This window comes from Harmonia axyridis, chromosome 4 (assembly GCF_914767665.1).
Source record: "Harmonia axyridis chromosome 4, icHarAxyr1.1, whole genome shotgun sequence".
NCBI lineage: Eukaryota > Metazoa > Arthropoda > Insecta > Coleoptera > Coccinellidae > Harmonia > Harmonia axyridis.
The window spans coordinates 26,047,062-26,065,725 of NC_059504.1; the positions used below are offsets into that span (position 1 = coordinate 26,047,062).

The window sequence follows — 18,664 nt, forward strand, 5'->3', positions numbered from 1 at the left end:
CTTCATTTTCCATAGTTTGGATATTGAAATGGAACCACTTTTTGCATCAATGGCCCTCTATGATGCAAAGGAAAAGAGGAAAGTTTCTGAAACTTTCCACTTTGATTTGAATCCAGAAGGACTCAAACGTATGCTAGGAGGCCACATACCATACAGTGACATGAGCACCTTGTCTAGAGGTTGTATTTTCAATATTTCGAATCCATCACCAGATCTGTTTCTAGTTATAAGATTGGAGAAGGTTTTACAAGGCGATTTGAATGAATGTGTAGAACCATATATAAAAGAAGATAAAGTAAGTTAAATTAATTACCTTTTTTTTTTCAATATTCCTTTCATTATTTTTTAAGAATTGGGATAAACTCAAAGCTAATGCAGTAACTGTGTGTGAAAGACTTGGAAAATATAGACAAGCTTTTGCATGGACAGCTATCTATTTAATGAACGTCATAAATGGCAGCAATTCTTTGGAAAGAGAAAGTGACAGGGACTCAGGTAGTCATTCAAACACCAATAGTTTGGGTAAGCGCACAATATTTTTCTTGATTATCAACCATAAATATCACTTTGACAATAAATTAATAAATAATTGTAATTATTTACACAGAGAGAAAGTCTGCAGGAAGCAGCTTAGAACAACTCAGACGAAGAGCAACTGATATGGGAACCTTGACCAGAAGGGGTTCTCTAGAACGTAGAGATAAAAGAAGGAGTTGGTCACCTGATCATTTAGCAAATAGCTTAGATACCTTCCGACCAATAACTCTTACAGTAACTTCATTTTTCCGCCAAGAAGGGGAGAAACTGAAAGATGATGATTTATATAAATGCCTTCAGGAATTGAAGAGACCACAACTGATTCTAAAAAAAATTAAATGTATTCCTGCAACATTAAAACTGGAAATATCACCTTGTATTGGAGAATACAAACAATGTCTAACAACTGAGTTGGCTAAGTTATTACCATATCCAGATGATAAAGGTAGACCTATAAAAGAATTACTAGAATTTCCTACAAAGGAGTTATTGCTACCTCACTATATGTATAGGAATCTGCTCTTTGTTAGTCCAAAAGAGTTGAATTTTTCCAATAGAGCTGGATCTGCAAGGTAATCTTAAATTTTTCAATTATTACGTATACAATGGGCATGTGGCCCCTTTCGTATGTTTGTGTTCATTGAAATATGCGGATGACACAAAAAGAACAAACCACTACAAATGTTTCATATGGAAATTCTCGAGGAATATGCTATGATAGATAATTCATTATTGTTAATTTCAAACAGCAATATGTAAGTTAAGTGCTACTTCAATTCTGAAGTATTTGTTTTTTACTATATTAACTATTTAGGGTGAAAACGAATATAGACATAACAACTTAGATGGATGAAATTTTCGAGAATTATTATAGAAATCATTTTTCACTTTTTAATGAAAATATTTAACAGGGTATTCAGAAAAAGATTGTTGTTAAAACCTTCCCTATATTTCAAATGGGATATTTTCTTATTGAAATATCATTTTACTGAAATCAATAAAAAATGTTCCATCAACCATATGCCTAGAGACTTGAGATTGTAGCTTAGGTGCTACAACCTTTAGAATCGGCCTAAGAATAAATGTCTTAGGTGCTACAACCTTCAGAATAGGACTAACGATGAATAGTTCTTGAGCGGCCGTTGGTCCGCACCGATAACTATATCCGGCTGTTCATTAACACGAAAACTTTCGAGAGCAAGAAGGGACACTTGAAATTTTCAGTGTAGGTTCAGATCGCGAATATTTCGGTTGAGTTCGTTAACAGGCAAAATCAGACCAGTGGACAGTGGTTTCGTCGAATGGCTTTTCGAAATTGTTAAGGCTTACAGAGGAAGAAGAAGAAGAATTCCTCTGTGATTCAACTCGATGCTCCCTCGCACCATGTTCTCACCTCTAGCGAGTGCTTCCATAATTCAGTATTCATTCAAGTATTAACCAAGTATTCATTTTAAGTATTAAACAAGTATTTATAAAACAAGTATTCATTCAATCAGTAGTATTCATAAGTTATTATTATAAAAATTATAGTTCTATTCAGCGTGTGTTCATTCGCTTAACATATTGAACAAGTAAAAATCATTACGTATTTTCCTTCATCCACAAATCAAGCAAGCATACAAGTGTCCAGAAATTGTCAATTTTATTAATTTCAAAACATAGTTTGATTTGGATGGAATTTTGCAAATCAATGAAGAATGACAATTCGAAGCCTCTTGAAAAATGTTTTTGTTAGTAGGTCAAGAAGAACTATACATATATAGAAAATAGAAACTTATTTAACTATGTAATTCTATCCGATCGGAATTTTACGCGTATACGAAGGGTAACTATTTCAAGCTGCTTCCGAAATTGCGTCTAGATAGCTTCTCTAGAACCATAGGAAATCTTCCTATAATATAGACCAAAAAATATTGAAATAGAAATAACCTATTGTATATTTTCGTAATTGGTATTTTCGTAATAAGGTTGAAATTTTGGGTGTAAATTTAAAATCATCAGGGCCGGCACGAGCAATTTTGGCGCCTGAGGCTAGAATTTTTTGGTGCCCCTGTTGAAAAAGTATCAATAACATGACCTCCTTCATAGTAGTTTTAGTTTTTTTAGTAGTTTTATTTTTGAATGCCTTTGAAATCACAATAATTGTACTACCTTTCTGGATACAATTCTAGCAAAATATCTTCAAAATCAATTTTGTCACTAATTACTAAGACCTTCAAGAGTTAGTGGAAAATTGTTTTTTTTTTAACCCCCAACGTTTAGTTGAACTTGAGAAAAAAATGAATAAAAAAATTAAATGCTCTTGAACAATAAAGAAAAAAATTGATACTTAACCAAATTTACAAGATCCTTCGTTAATTACTAAATTCAGCGAATGAGAAGAACAAGGAACAAAGAAAGCTTCCGGGTTTTCATCAAGAATAATAATAATAATTCACGTGCCATCGAATAAAACAAAATGTATGTCTATTTACCTTATGTTGTTTACGCTGTATGTATTTTGATTTATTCCTGGATTTCTTCGACGCCGATGAACAATGCGTAAGTAATATATCTGATTTTCACATTCACAAGACACGATCGATGAAAAATTACCTATCATACCACAAGATACAGAGGGCGGTAGGTCATGCAAAGCTTCGAAAACTAATTGGGATTGACAACATGTGTTCCGCTGAAAACATTTGGCTTATTACAGAAACTAGTTCTGAATGCAAAATCGTAGGAATTTTCCATATGCTGAATATGTAAATAACTTCCACATAATTCGAAAGCGAAGGTAGTGCTGTTTTTCGTCTTTGTGAAATACATTTCATCCCTCTTTCAATTAGGTTAATAGGCAGTGCTGTTTATATTGGTTTGGTTGCTATGTGTTATTTATTAAACAGGCGGCTTAGTAAAGACGGTTTGGAGATTTTAATTGCTGGGAATGCACGCAGCGGAGCGGACCAACCTCATGTTGTTTTTGAGAATCAAGACTATATTTTTTAAGAAATATGAAAAGGCGGCCACAAACTGAGCTAATTTGCCACCCTCGAATAGAGGCGTAATTTATGAGTGGTATATTGCTTTCTGGGACGTTTCAAATGACGTTTGCGCTTTTATTGTTTAATATGAAGTTTTAATATTGAATCCCGCATGGAAAATTCCGCAGAATTTCAGCGGGATCCCGCATTTGCGGGATTGGATGCCCTATCCACGATGTTCTTATTGTTGACATTTCTCTGATTTAACTCCATATTGAAAATCTTTGAGTTGTTGTAGTTCTGATTTCAATAATTGCATTTCCATCAGCAGTTTTTCGGTACTTACATCAAATTGATCTAATCTAATACTGACACTTATACAGGGTGTCCCCACCATTATTGTTTGCCTATTGTACGTTTGTGAAGAACTGGGCCCATTTGAAATATAAAAATTAGAATTATGATATTCGATATTCTCTTCTAATACAGTTTTACAATAATATATTCATTGATGTCGATTGAATTCCAGAAATATAGCTATCAAGATTCAACTGATGTCTGGAGAAAGCGAGCATCATGCTTTGTACAATATTTTTGGAAAATCTAGCTGTCCTGAGATGACAAATGAAGCTTACACTGCAGTAACGTATCATAGTAAAACACCAGTATTTTACGATGAAATAAAATTAAAGCTACCTGCAACCTTAGCAGACAATCATCATTTGCTGTTTACTTTTTATCATATATCCTGTCAACGTAAAGCTGAACAAAACACTGTGGATATTCCCGTTGGTTATAGTGTAAGCGTATTTCTACATAAAAATTAGGATCAATCAACATTTTCATTCAAAATTGCAGTGGTTGCCCCTTCTCCGTGATGGTAGATTGATCAAAGGAGAATTCTGTCTTCCTGTAATGTTAGAGCCACCACCTAGGAACTACAGTTATATACCTCCTGATGTATGTTTACCAGGAACTAAATGGTTAGATAACCATAAAGGATTATTCATAGTCACTTTAGACACAGCATCTTCAGTTCATACCCATGATCCTCCTGTAGAGAGATTTCTTTCAACATATGATTATGTCCATACTGGAATAATACCTGCTAGATTAGGAGAAAGTGGCTTAGAGAATGAATTGAGGTGAGTGAGACATAACAGTTCGGAAATTTTCGGATTACTGATGATTTATTAGAATAGTTACTGAAAGATCAATATTTTGTACAGTAAAACCAATTTATCACTTATTTTCCCCAATGTTTATATGGTAAATTACGAAATAATATTGAATTTTTTTGCTATATTAACTTCTGCAACTTTACAAAAATTTACCTGTGTGAATTATTTTTCATTGACTATACATGTATATTGCATATGTAAATACTATTGGAAGTTTTTTTTTTAATTTTTAGTGCTGCAATGTTGGGCTTATCAGGAGCAAAGCCAGAAACCATTATCAAGCACTTACCTCTTATATTTGATCTAGTCATTCAGTTATTAGTCCAGCCCCCAAGACTTTCCAATCAAACACTTAATATTGGACATATAGCATTTGAAACATTATGTTTACTTCTAGAAGTTATTTCAGTAAGTAGAGAATATTATGAACCTGAGACTGATATATTGAATACTTCTATAAAATGTCTTTTGTAAATTTATTGACTATTTTGGCATTCTTTATGAATGTTCATTTGTTCTACATAATTGGAACAATTCAGTGAAAAAAAAACAGCTTTAAAATAATAGTGTGTATTTATGTGTGTGACAAATGCCATTAGTAATATTTGAGTAATAAATAAGTACATAAATATTACTAATGGGATTTGTCGCACATATAAATACGCACTATTATTTTATTATTAGAAAAAATGAATTTTCCATAATTTAGAGCGATTTAAATTCGTTCCTTCCTCATTCACAGAAACAGTTAAGTTAAATATTAAATTAATCTCACGGCATTCAGACATGTTTTCAATTCTGTAAAAAGTACCTCCCCGAGCGGGACTCGAACCCGCAACCTCCGAATCACTAGTTGCTAGAGCAACGAACTAATTATTATTATTATTATGATATTAATTTAATATATTAATATATACAGACGTTAAACCATTATTTATTTAATTTAGTGAAAGTTGCTGACTTTACGATGGTACTATAGATCTAGATTCGTTATTTATAGCCTCCTTGATCTCATGCATTTAAAATAAATCGAGTTGACTTAGGGATTGATCCCTACAAGAAATGAGGAAAACACTGACGCGAAGTCAGTAGGTTTTGAACGCTCATTTATTCATGCACCTTTAGAGACCACAGAACGGTTTATGGTCGATTCACATACATCACTCACGTCACAGTCATCGTTCCGAATCAAAACCGCTACCAGCCAGTCTCAGTCAGATTAGCGACTATATTTACATCAACTCGTCTTGTAGGATACATTCAAACGTAAATCTACCGGGCCAATCAGAAACTACTTCATCCGAACGCTTGAGGATTTTTAATTTAATTTTAATTCGAAAACATTGAGAATTTACCTTCCATAAAAAAAAGAAGTATGTATCTTTCAGAAGAAATCTTCTACTGACGTTTAGGTGACAATGTTGTGAGACTCGCGGTTCTGATTCGTGAGTGTCGGCTCAGTGTTCTAAGCGCGACTTAACCATAGACTAACTAAACGGAGAATAGATGAGACACTAGTAGAACAAGCTTCAACGCCATCTGTTTTTGTAGAACATTACTAATTCGTGAAAAAAGCTCAATTGAAAAAGGTATCTGTAAAGAAAAAAAATTCTGTAGTGCACCTTTTGAATAGGTAGGTACACCCATATACAAGAGGCAAAAAGTTTTTTGAAATTCAAATTCCAAAAGGAAATCAGAAATGGATTCGTGCAAGTTATCGATGAGTGAGGAAATTTATTTTCATGAAAATAATACCTGCAACGAACTTTCATCTGATTTTCTTTTGGAATCGAGAGATGAGGATCAATAATCAAATTCTGGATAGAATAAAAATTTATTAACTGAAATATCACCAATTAAAAATACAGATTTATTTCATAAATATCTAATCAATAAACTAATAATTGCATTGAAAACATTCTCAAAAATTAAAAATAATGAATTCAATAATACAAAATATGAGTATTTATACCTACTATAAAGCTCCTTCAGTTAATTACCTGGCAAATCAATTGAGGGCAAAGAACCTTTTTTCAGCTTTCCATTGCTTTCCAAACAATCACTATGAAAATGGCACTGGCATATTCTAACATGCTTAATTTGATATTTCTCCAATTCCAAAAGTTTCCTATTGCCGATGCGCTCAAGCCACACTTTTCGAATTTTCTCATCGGTAGTGATGGCATATCTACGAAAATAAAATAAATATATTCTTTTTATAGGTACTGCAAATCTTGTGTTGACGTTAAAAAGTTTTCAATTGGGTTTTGAATTCATATTTTATAATTACCTTCTTGCATCTCGATTTTCACATCCAATAACACAGCACGTCTTCACTCTTGCAGGCATATCGAAATTTATTATATTTCAAAAAGAACGTGTCAAACAACTCCTTGTGTCAGTTGACATTTCAAAGGTTTTTTGATAATAATGATTATACATTATACTTACTATTTTCATACATCTCCCCACACAAGCTGCATATAAACCTGGAGACTTTCCTCCCAATAGACCGTAACGTGTATGGGAGCCACTATTCACGAGTGATCTCCATGAATGCAACGACATCTAACTATCAAATTGAAAATAATTTTTTCGTGTATTAGTGTCCTCCTCCGACAGATGGCGCGGAATATACGAGTGGCTCATCTATTTTTTTAGTTTGTCTATGGACTTAACTTTCTATGAAGCATATTCTTTGAAACTGACTTCACGGAACGGAAACGTAATGTAACTGATTTGTGTGAATCGACCTTTATAGATAAATCCAAGGGAGCAATTGGCTAATGTATCGAAAAGCGCTTAAAAACTCCTAACTTCGGCGCAGTGTTTTCCTCTACTGTATCAGCTTGATGAACTAATAATAATAATAAATTCCTTTATTTCAAATCATCCCCACAGTAAATTACAGAGAGAGAAGCGAAATGATGTCAACAATAATATACAGGGTGTCCCGTAAAGACCACGTCAAACCGAGGGAGAATGTAGATCAAAGGATAACCCACCTGCTATGACCAAATTCCTATAATAAAAGTCTTACCGTTTTCGAGATTTTTTTTTGTTGAAAATAATGAATTTTTGCCCCTTTCAATAGTTTTTCCCTTACGGTTGGTACAATTTTACATCTTTCTGGTTAATTTTTTCAGTAAAATATTGCTGAAGAATGATTTTAACGTTTACATTAAAAACATAATCCGAAAATTCTAAAGGGGGCTATGAGAAATATTTTTATTGGAAATTTTGGTAGTGGATTATTTTGTTTATGAAGTTTAGCCCATCGTTGTGGAAAAAAAAATGCACCGAGCTACTGCTGCACATTACACCAATAAATTGTCTATTTGATAGTGATTTCGAAGAGGTATCACACAAGTCATTTGTTATTGAAAAAAAAAAGATATGGCTGTTTTTATCCAAATGGGTACGTTTCTGACAATATCAAGTTCGTCAATTCTGTTAAGAAATCTTCGATGTTGCATTACTTAGTGAACAATGGCAATTGTTTACGTGCGAAAATATTACTCGCATAATTATTCACCTCAACGAAATTCAATTTTGCCGGCAAATTTTGGAAAACATCATGCAGATCCAGATTTTTTTGATAGGATCATTCGGAGCGACGAGTCTTCCGGTACCGAAGATGGGTACATGAAGACCTAAATCCTTTAGACTTTTAATATTGGGGCAGCCTAAAAGACAAAGTATATGCAACACCCATACGTGATGAAGCCGAATTGCGGATGCGTTCTCTCAATTCGGCATCATCACGTATGGGTTTTGAGTATACTTTGTCTTTTAGGCAGCCCCACTCATAAGTCCATAGGATTTAGGTCAGGTGAACGAGGAGGCCCCAAAATTTTACCTTCTCTTCCAACCACAGACTACGTCGCAGCGCCAGTGGCACATCTTCCAATAAAATGTGCAGCTGGTTGGTTAGAAATTCCAAATAATTGTTTGCGTTCAGTGATGGCGGCAGTTCGATCGGGCCCAAAATTGCACCATTAAATATTCCAGTCCATAAATTGATCTTGAATCGATATTGTGATCTATCTTCTCTCACCTCGTGTGGATTAATGATATTCCAGCTATGCAAATTGTGGAGATTCATGTACCCATCCTTGGTACAGGAAGACTCGTCGCTCCAAATGATCTTATTAAAAAAATCTGGATCTGCATGATGTTTTCCAAAATTTGCCGGCAAAAGTGAATTTCGTTGAGGTGAATAATTATGCGAGTGATATTTTCGCACCTAAACAAATGCCTTTGTTCACTTAGTAATGCAACATCGAAGATTTCTTAACAGAATTGACAAACTTGATTTTGTCAGAAACGTACCCATTTGGATAAAAACAGCCATATCTTTTTTATTTGAATAACAAATGACTTGTGTGATATCTCTTTGAAATCACTATAAAATAGACAATTTATTGGTGTAATGTGCAGCAGTAGCTCGGTACATTTTTTTTCCACTACGATGGGCTAAACTTCATGAACAAAATAATCCAATACCAAAATTTCCGATCAAAATATTTCTCATAGCCCCCCTTTAAAATTGTCGGATTATGTTTTTAATGTAAACGTTAAAATCATTCTTCAGCAATATTTTACTGAAAAAATTAACCAGAAAGATGTAAAATTGTACCAACCGTGAGGGCAAAACTATTGAAAGGGGCGAAAATTCATTATTTTCAAAAAAAAAATATTTCGAAAACGGTAAGACTTTTATTATAGGAATTTTGTCATAGCAGGTGGTTTATCCTTTGATCTACATTCTCCCTCGGTTTGACGTGGTCTTTACGGGACACTCTGTATATACAAACTCTGATAAGTTATTACAATCTAGAAAATCACTAAGTGAATATGGTTCCAGTTTAATTAGCTGTTTCTTTATGGCATTCTTGAATTTTATTAAGCTAGATAATCTGCATGTAGATGGTAATTTATTATATAGTTTTATGCACATATAGTAGGTACCTTTTTCTGTACTTGTAAGCCTATGAGAAGGTTAAATGAAATTCGTCGTCCTTGTATTATAGCCATGGTTAAAGTAAGAGCTGAATTCAACTTGGTGCCTGAAAAAGAACATCAGACACTCAAATATATACAACCCATATATAGTCATAATCTGCATATCCCTGAAAACACCCCTGCAGGTGGTTCCAAATTTCATATGCCTGATTTTTCTTATGGTTCTTTTTTGTATAATGAAACTATATCTCATTTCTAGAACGTACCAGACTTGTCTGTAGATCAACACTCAAGGAATGCTCTGTTGGCCACATATATTCACTATCAGTGCAATTTGCCCCATCCAATGGGCATCAGCAATCAAAGCTCTCCAGAATGGGAAGGAAGATCGAACATAACTAGAAGTAGCTCTAATCCCGACCTTGAGGTTGCTCAGTTACAACAGCAATATAGAGGCCTGGACAGGGCAGCTAGTATGAGAGCTCCAAATGCTGATCTTATAAGTCCCAATTCAAATACATGTCAGAGAATTTTGCATCAGGAACTTGTACTTCAATGGGTGGTGTCCAGTGGAAGATCTAAAGAGTTAGCTAATCAGAATGCCTGGTTCTTATTCGAACTCACTATCAAATCTATGGTTGAACATTTAGCATATACTAGAACTTTGGAAGCTCCAAGGAAATTAAGATTCAGTGAACATTTCTTGGGGGATATATCTAATTTATTGCAGATAATCACAGGTAAAAACTAATATCACTGACTGCTACATACATATGTATCACTTTCTACATTTACAAAAGAAATTGTCACCGACGTTTTGGTGACCTTGAATACAATCTACTCGTATTTATGAATGAGCCTGGGGTGCGCCAATCAGAGAGCAAGATCGATTCTTTCTACCAATCGCAGCGATATTTCAATTTGAACCGAGGATTTGGCGTTCGCTTAGGTTAGTTGTTAGTAGGGATAACAGGTGTAAAAAAATATTTCGTTCCTACTTGATTTAACCAAGTAATAGCAACTGATAAATTGATATCACAAGCCTTTTTGAAATTTTCTTCAGATTTATTGTCTTCATGATTCGGACAGAAGATGAGGTGCAACACTCCACAGGCTTAGATTTGTTATTAAAGAAGTTTATTTCTTGAATTAAGTGTTTAAACTTGGAATTTCTTTACATGCGTTCTTTAAATTTCATTTTCCTTTGTAAAAATAAAGGTTTTTGATTCATTTTCATTCTTCAAATTTATCTATTTTATTCAAATGCCTCAACTTATTTTCTCGGTATTTGAGTTTCGACATGTGCAACTCACTTCCATTCGGTTCCCAAATTTTTTTTGAATTTTCTGTTTGGGTTTGAACATCCTCTGATAAAAAGTAATTTGTCACTAGGTCTGCTTCAAAGTGGGTACTGGTATTAATTGTATATTATAAGGTGAATACTTTTGATGTTTGGTATTCTAAGCAAATAGAGCTTAACTAGCTCTGAGGTTAATTCAAAAATGTATCCAAAGACTGAGCAGTCTGTGATTAGGGAATCCAATCCCGCAACAAAATATCAATCCCGCAAATACGCGTGATTAAAATTGTCAATCCCGCGGATCCGCAAGAATGTGGGATTGTTAACATATATACTTTTTGTACTCCTCCTATTAAACATGCTCATAAGAAGGTATTATGCTACTAAAAACATACTATAGTATGAAATTGTTTATTTCATGGCAAAAGCTGACAATTTTTGCTGCGAAAAAATTCGAAAAAACTGACACAAGATACAAAGATCGGGAGGGCATGCAAAGCTTCGAAAACTAATTGTCGTAGGAATTTTCCGTATGTTGAATGTGTAAACAACTTCCACATAATTCGAAAGCGAAGATAGCGTTGTTTTTCGTCTTTGTGAAATACCTTCATCCCTCTTTCAATCAGGGTAATAGGCAATGCTGTTTATATTTATATTTATTGAACAGGCGGCTTAGTAAAGACTGTTTGGAGATTTTTATTGCAGAGAATTTTGATAAACGCTGCGGAGCGGACCAACCTCATGTTGTTTTTAAGAATCAAGACATTCAAGACTATTTTTTTTTTAAATATGAAAAGGCGGCCACAAACTGGGCTAATTTGCCGCCCTCGAATATAGGCGTAATTTATGAGAGGTTCATTGCTTTCTGAGACGTTTCAAAAGACGTTCGCGCTCTTATTGTCTAATATGAAGTTTTAATATTGAATCCTGCAGATCCCGCATGGAAAACCCCGCAATTTCGATCCCGCAGAATTTCAGCGGGATCCCGCATTTGCTGGATCCAGCACGAAAGTTCGATTTTCTTTGTCATTTTTTACTACAGTAGTTCATAGTGAATCTCAAGGTCAACAAAACGACGTGCCTAAAAACGGCAGAGTGATTTATCTTATTAGTCTTCGCTAATATCTTGAAGAACCCATAAAACTTAATAGAAAGCTATTTTCAATATTTACAACTGATTACAGATTTTTGATTTCTAGGAGAAATAATTGCGCTCTCTATTGGAGATATAAGAAGAGCTCACAAACTAAATTCAGCTTTGGCTTTCTTTTTCTTCGACCTCCTTTCTGTATCTGATAGAGGCAATGTTTTCCACATGTTAAAAAACTACAATAAGCATCTGCAAACGAAAATAGCTTCCATTCAAGATCCATCTATTCTTATTGAATTGAAGTTGGAATTTATGAGGATTATTTGCAGCCATGAACATTATGTACCATTAAATCTTCCTTTTGCATCGCCTTTCATGTCGTCAGGAGCTGGTGTTTCTCCTAGTCCTAGTGTAACTAGCAGTACCAGCCAGAATTCTTTCTTATCTGGACCTCCTCCTAGTCAGGATAGATCGAGTGCTTTTGCAGAGTTATCACCAGAGTATAGACAGCATCATTATTTGTCAGGTTTGGTTTTGTCAGATGTTGCCACAGTTTTACTTGAAATACAGTAAGTTTATTAAATAAAATCAGAATTGCATTTCATTTCATTATGTTTCTATATGTATGATTATTCTATCGGAAATCTTAAAATTGAATGTATTTGTACCAGAAATCAACACCTACAAGGAAAAGCTGTGGATGCTATAAAATCACTTCTCATTTGGCATGACAGCGATCCTAGATACAACTCTCCAGATGCCAAAAGAAGGGTAGCTGCTTTATACTTACCAATACTTTCCATAGCAATGGATTGCCTTCCTCTATTACATCATTTCAAGGTCGATAAACTAGATCGTTATGTAAATGATGATGGTGGGTCTTCCAATATCAATCAAACAGTAGCTCTGGTGATTGCTGGAAAACTTACTACTGGAACTTGTGATTCATTCTCATCGGTAAGTAATATAAACTGTACAACATTTTGGACTAGACTTTGTGTTAATAGTAGTCTTTCCATTTACGAATTATAAAATACCAACTACTATTTTACTGAAATTGATTATTCGCTTATCACTTGGTGAAACATAAGTTCAATATTGATAAAAGAAATAAAACACTTGGCTATACGTTTCACAATTTTAATAAAATATATATTTTACCGTTGACATGCATGTTTTACAATTGGGAGTTTTTGTTTTTGAGCTGAAGATATTTCCAAAAACTCCAAATCCCAGGGAATTGAACTTTCGCCACTGAGGCGCAGGCATCTAATTTTGAATTCCCAATAGCCAAGCGTTTTATTTCTTTTATCGATCTATTTAACCAACCAGTATGTTTCATTTACAGACACGTAAATCTGGTCTCAATGCAGAAATTACAAGGAACCTTCTAATATGTGTACTCTGGGTTTTAAAGAACATTGAGAAAGAGTCCCTCTCAACTTGGTTAGGGGAATTATCATCTTCTCGATTAACTACATTGATGCAACTTCTGGATGCGTGCATTAGTTGTTTTGAGTACAAACCCAGAAAGATGGCGCCACCTCCTACAGGATATGCTCATGCTCAAGGTACGCAAGACATGAGATCAAAGTTGGAAGGAGTAATTTTAGGACAAGGTTCAGCAAGAGAAATGATGCAGAGAAGAAAAGGTTAGTATTTTTCCATTTAACACTACTGTGCCGGCAAGTATACATCTTGAATTAGTAAATACTGATAGTGTTCGCCGATACCGTATATATCTCAATTTTCATATTATGGTTTATAGGAAATATTCCCCAGCAAGGAGCAGCAGAAAAATTACGGTGGAGGAAAGAACAGATGGCTTATAGACCTACTTCAGAAAATATGGATCGTCCTAGAGAAGAACTCCTCAATGATGTTTACTTGGAAGGTCATTTCGCCACAGAAGCTTCATTTATAATTCTGGACACCTTAGAAAGATGCGTATCTGTTGTTGCTCAGTGGGATTCCCAACAGCACTTAGTAGGCTTAGCGTTAACTGTACTTCTTCATGCCCTAGGTAAAAATCAGAGCACAACAGTTTTACCGCATATGTTTTCATCCCAAAGGAGTTTGGTTTACAAAGTGAGACAATTTCATCTTTAATTCTTCTCGAGATTATTTCATATAATTCTCCTTAGTTCCATGGTGCGTTATTCGATGAAGAAAATAGTCATTGTGCTGATTTATGCCTCTTGCTTTTGAAGCATTGTGGATCTCAAATTGAATCGGTCAGATCTCAAGCAGCTGCATCACTTTATTTGTTGATGAGACAAACTTTTCAAATAGGAAATGTAAGTAAAATAGTTCACATCTAATACAAGTGAACGTAGAATTGAACATCTTTTTTTTAAGAATTTTGCTAGAGTAAAAATGCAAGTTACGATGTCCCTAAGTAGTTTGGTCGGCACATCTTCTGCATTCAGTGATGACTCTTTAAGAAGATCTCTCAAGACTATTTTGGAATATGCAGAGAGGGATGATGAACTCCAAGAAACTACATTCCCTGAACAAGTTCGAGACTTGATATTCAATTTGTATATGATCCTTTCTGATACTGTTAAAATGAAGGAATTCCAAGAAGACCCTGAAATGTTGTTGGATCTTATGTATCGTATTGCTAAAGGTAACATAACTAAATGATAGTTATTATGTACATACTATGAAGTAGATACGAGGGTGTTGTATGAAAAATAACTATTAATGATAATAGTTATTGTTCCTACAACACCCTCATTCATGAAGTTATGAATTTTGAAAATTTTCAAGAAAATGGTTTCAAACTTCTAGCTCACTAATTATGACAATTCGTAATTGAATTATATTTCTTCTGATCATGTAGTTAATTCTATACCAGTAATTTTTGAACGAAAATATGTAGATTGATGTAAGGCCTACTACATGTGTCTAATTATTTAGGGGGCAAAATCTGCTTAACGATTTCTAAAATCTATGGTTCTGATGACGCTATCAAACGAAATTTTACACGATCTTTTTAATGGTTATTCTATACCGGGTGGAATCAACCCGATCGAATGAATTTTACGGAAATATTGTGCATTTTTTCCAATGGTCCTGATGACGTGATCAGCTCGAAATTATTATGACATATCATCACTTGAAACTTTTTTTATGGCTACTACAATATTGTGTAATTTTCATATTCCTTTTTGAATTCTCTTTTTCTGATTTGAGTGATTGACATAAAATTTTGCACGGAGTTTGACACTTTTATTTTCATTCGAATGCAAATTTCGAGCATAGCCGTACGGCAACCATAGTTGTATTATGCACATTAACAAACTAATTAGACCTACCCTGAATTTTTGTATTCATTCTCGATTGCATTGGGACACCGTCAAGCTGAAACCATTTAGACAAATATAAAAAACAAATTTGCGAAAACATTCAGATCATACTGACACCACTCATCGTTTTTATTCAGAATGTTTTCACAGCGATAGATACAACAATGTGGAGGAAATCTTAAGGGGAATTGTTTAAAAGCCGAAAAAAGAAAACATTTCTCAAGAAGAAGCGTTAACCGTAGACATGTCTTTATTCTTGGACTCGGATGTCACGCAGGTAGCTATAGCTGCCTACGTGGTTGTTGCCCTGTAGCTCTTTGGTTCTGCCAACCGATAGCACAAATGAGCTCCGGATTCTGTTGTTGACTTCTTGTTGAATCTTTGCTTGTTGTTTCCCACCAAGTGCAAGGGTGTAGAAATAGGGGGTACTGGGGGTAATACCCCCCTTCCCAAGATTTTCAAAATATAAAATTTTAGAAAACTCAAAGACGAAGAACAAAAATTTCTCCATAAAATGAACAAATAATATTTATTTTACTTTCTTTTGAAATCGACACGTCAGTAAAAAATCGGACCCTTTTACGGTTTATGAGTTTATTATCGCTTTCAAGATGAGTACTTTTATTGCACAACAAGCTCGTCTTTGTCCGAGGTTTATTATTCTCCTTTATCTGTCTGATTTCTCGGCACTTATTTGCCATCTGTGATTTTTGCATTCGTCATCGGTATACACTTACCCGTTATTTCCATTCTTGTCACAAAATTTCAATATGGAGTTATCAAAGAACTGAATTCGCATCGAAAAATTGTCTGGGTTTTCTATAATTTATTGTAATTCATTCAAATTGTAATTCATTTGTGAAGACATCAGTTTTGAATTGAATATATCTACAGGGTGTTCCTTAATTGGAGGTACGAATGAAAATGACAGATTTCTCGGATCATTTCAAGAAAAAAAGTCCTATAACATGAGTCCGCAAACGCTTTGTTTTTGAGATACAGGTGTTCAAGGTTTTCTCTCATAGCATCTTCCCTTCACAAGATATTCAACTTGAATTGATATAGATATTCCAATTTAACGTTTTCATCATGTGATATCCTAATTTTGAATGCAAATCATAGGGTGAACTTTTTCTGGGTGGGTGCCCGCTTCTTTCCTTCAGAAAAATTTTCTCTGAACCACTGGTAATAATAATAATAATAATAAAGTTTATTGATCCTTTGTGACTGTTACAGTATAGGACAGGTCATAATTAATACAATTTCTAATACATAGGTATATAACAATTGACTAAAACAAAGGTATATATTACTCAACTTTACAATACCACAATTCCAACGATCATTCTTAGTTTAGAAAAATTTAAAAAGAAACTCTGGTTCAGTACTACACTTTTTGGTTTGTTGTGTTTTGTCGTATCTGCAATCGATTTCAAGAAAAAAATCAAACAGCTCTCTATAGTAATTCTCAGGATGTTGTTGATTTCATATGAAAATATTCAATTAGACATTTCGAGAAACGTTTAGGAATATTTTAGCCGAATAGGGGATCGCGAACAATATCACATTTCCGAATTTTCAGATTTAAATTAGGCGCTCCCCTCTCCAGAAACGTCGAATATGCAGTCAAACTTGATATAGTATATCCAAAGTCAATTGGAGGAAACTGAATATTTCGAATATACAAGGATTGTCCAAGTTTCCAGAAATTCCTTTGGGGTCTGTATATTTATTGCCTAACAATACTTTCAAATAAACCCCGGTAATTTGCGGATCGCGGTATCCACTTCAAAGGGACATCTATGGCCAAGCGTTTTTATAGACTAGTTCAAGTGACTTTGGATATACTATACCTGTATATCAGTCCAATTTAATAAGATTTTTATACATACATAATAATTTGAATAATTGATAGATTCTCCCATTGGTATGACTCTGAAATTATTTAATTTAAGTATATTGATAGATGAATGAATAAAACATTGAACTATGTATATAGATAATTCCATTTTTGTATATTAAATTTGTAATAAAATAGACGTACTTTTTCCTCCTACATAGGTTATCAAAATTCTCCTGACCTCCGTCTTACTTGGTTGGCAAATATGGCTCAAAAACATATGGAAAGGGGCAACCACACCGAAGCGGGAATGTGCCTTGTCCACTCTGCCGCACTTGTTGCTGAATACCTAGTGATGTTAGAATCTTTGCCTTACCTACCTTCGGGTGCGGCAGCATTAGAAAGAGTCAGTCCCAATGTACTCGAGGAAAGCGCTGTTTCAGACGATGTATTGAGTCCCGAAAGAGAAGGAGGATGCTTAGGTTCCCATTTTACGGAGGCGGGGCTTTTAGGTTTATTAGAACATGCTGCAAGCAGTTTTCACATTGCTGCTATGTATGAACCAATGAATGATATTTACAGAGTATTGATACCGATTGCAGAGAACAATAGAGACTTCAAGAAATTAGCTAATATCCACGGGTAAGTTCGAAATCACTTCTGTTCTGCTTCATTTCTTTGGAATACTGTACAATAATTTTTCGGAAAAAAATTTAAGACTTCAAGTGAAAAAAACGCAATGTTCTTCAATTATTTATTAAATTTGAAGGGCGGCCAATCGTTATTGCCCAGGAAAGCAAATAGGTATTATCTGGCAATAGAAAAATGTGTACTAGGTATTTTGTCACGAAAATTTCAACAAAAGAATATTATTTTCATTACAAATATTTTGTTTCAAAATAACGAAATGAAACAATGGAATGTTCTTCATAGAGCATGGAGGTGTTGTTTGAGGTATGAAGTTCAGAGGTCTTTCCTCGTTTGAGACGGTATCTTCAAAGTTATCTATATTTTATAGGTTGTCATCAGCTGGTTTGTTACTTTATTAAGCAGAGACGATGATTTTGCTGATCTTACTTCTTGAATCACTTTAACGTCAGTCAAATGAAAACTGTTATCAGTTTTGTCCGTTCTGACTCAGTGTCCCCTATCTACCCTTAGCTTCCTCGCATTTACCTATAAATCACCCTGTATGTTACTGCAATTTCTGCATCTAGATTTTACTTAGCTCTGTTCATGTAGAAGACATCCAGGGGAAAATGTATCATTTATTTTAAGATCTACTTGTGCAATCTGATTTAAATTGTGAATCAGAAGAAATGGAGAGTTTTCCGTAGAGAGGAGATCGGAAAGCCAGTCAAATAAAAGAACATCATTCATTTGTAGATGAAATAGATTAAATGGCCCGCCACTTACAACCACTAGACAGTAGTTCCGATTTCTGTGGGTGCGGTAGTGGCTTAGCGCTGACTCT

General features: G+C 34.4%; 1 protein-coding gene across 1 annotated transcript in view; it reads left to right on the forward strand.

Moving 5' to 3' along the window:
* The window catches only part of LOC123678985 (dedicator of cytokinesis protein 7), a 48,799-nt gene that overhangs the window by 22,251 nt on the left and 7,884 nt on the right, over positions 1 to 18,664 (forward strand). Inside the window, exons 6-19 of the mRNA XM_045616291.1 lie at positions 16 to 295; positions 351 to 522; positions 608 to 1,109; positions 4,033 to 4,303; positions 4,362 to 4,648; positions 4,918 to 5,092; positions 9,909 to 10,389; positions 12,149 to 12,608; positions 12,711 to 12,996; positions 13,388 to 13,691; positions 13,808 to 14,127; positions 14,184 to 14,336; positions 14,398 to 14,668; positions 17,412 to 17,832. Coding sequence (XP_045472247.1) covers positions 16 to 295; positions 351 to 522; positions 608 to 1,109; positions 4,033 to 4,303; positions 4,362 to 4,648; positions 4,918 to 5,092; positions 9,909 to 10,389; positions 12,149 to 12,608; positions 12,711 to 12,996; positions 13,388 to 13,691; positions 13,808 to 14,127; positions 14,184 to 14,336; positions 14,398 to 14,668; positions 17,412 to 17,832 — 4,383 coding nt within the window. The remainder of the gene's footprint in view (positions 1 to 15; positions 296 to 350; positions 523 to 607; positions 1,110 to 4,032; positions 4,304 to 4,361; positions 4,649 to 4,917; positions 5,093 to 9,908; positions 10,390 to 12,148; positions 12,609 to 12,710; positions 12,997 to 13,387; positions 13,692 to 13,807; positions 14,128 to 14,183; positions 14,337 to 14,397; positions 14,669 to 17,411; positions 17,833 to 18,664) is intronic.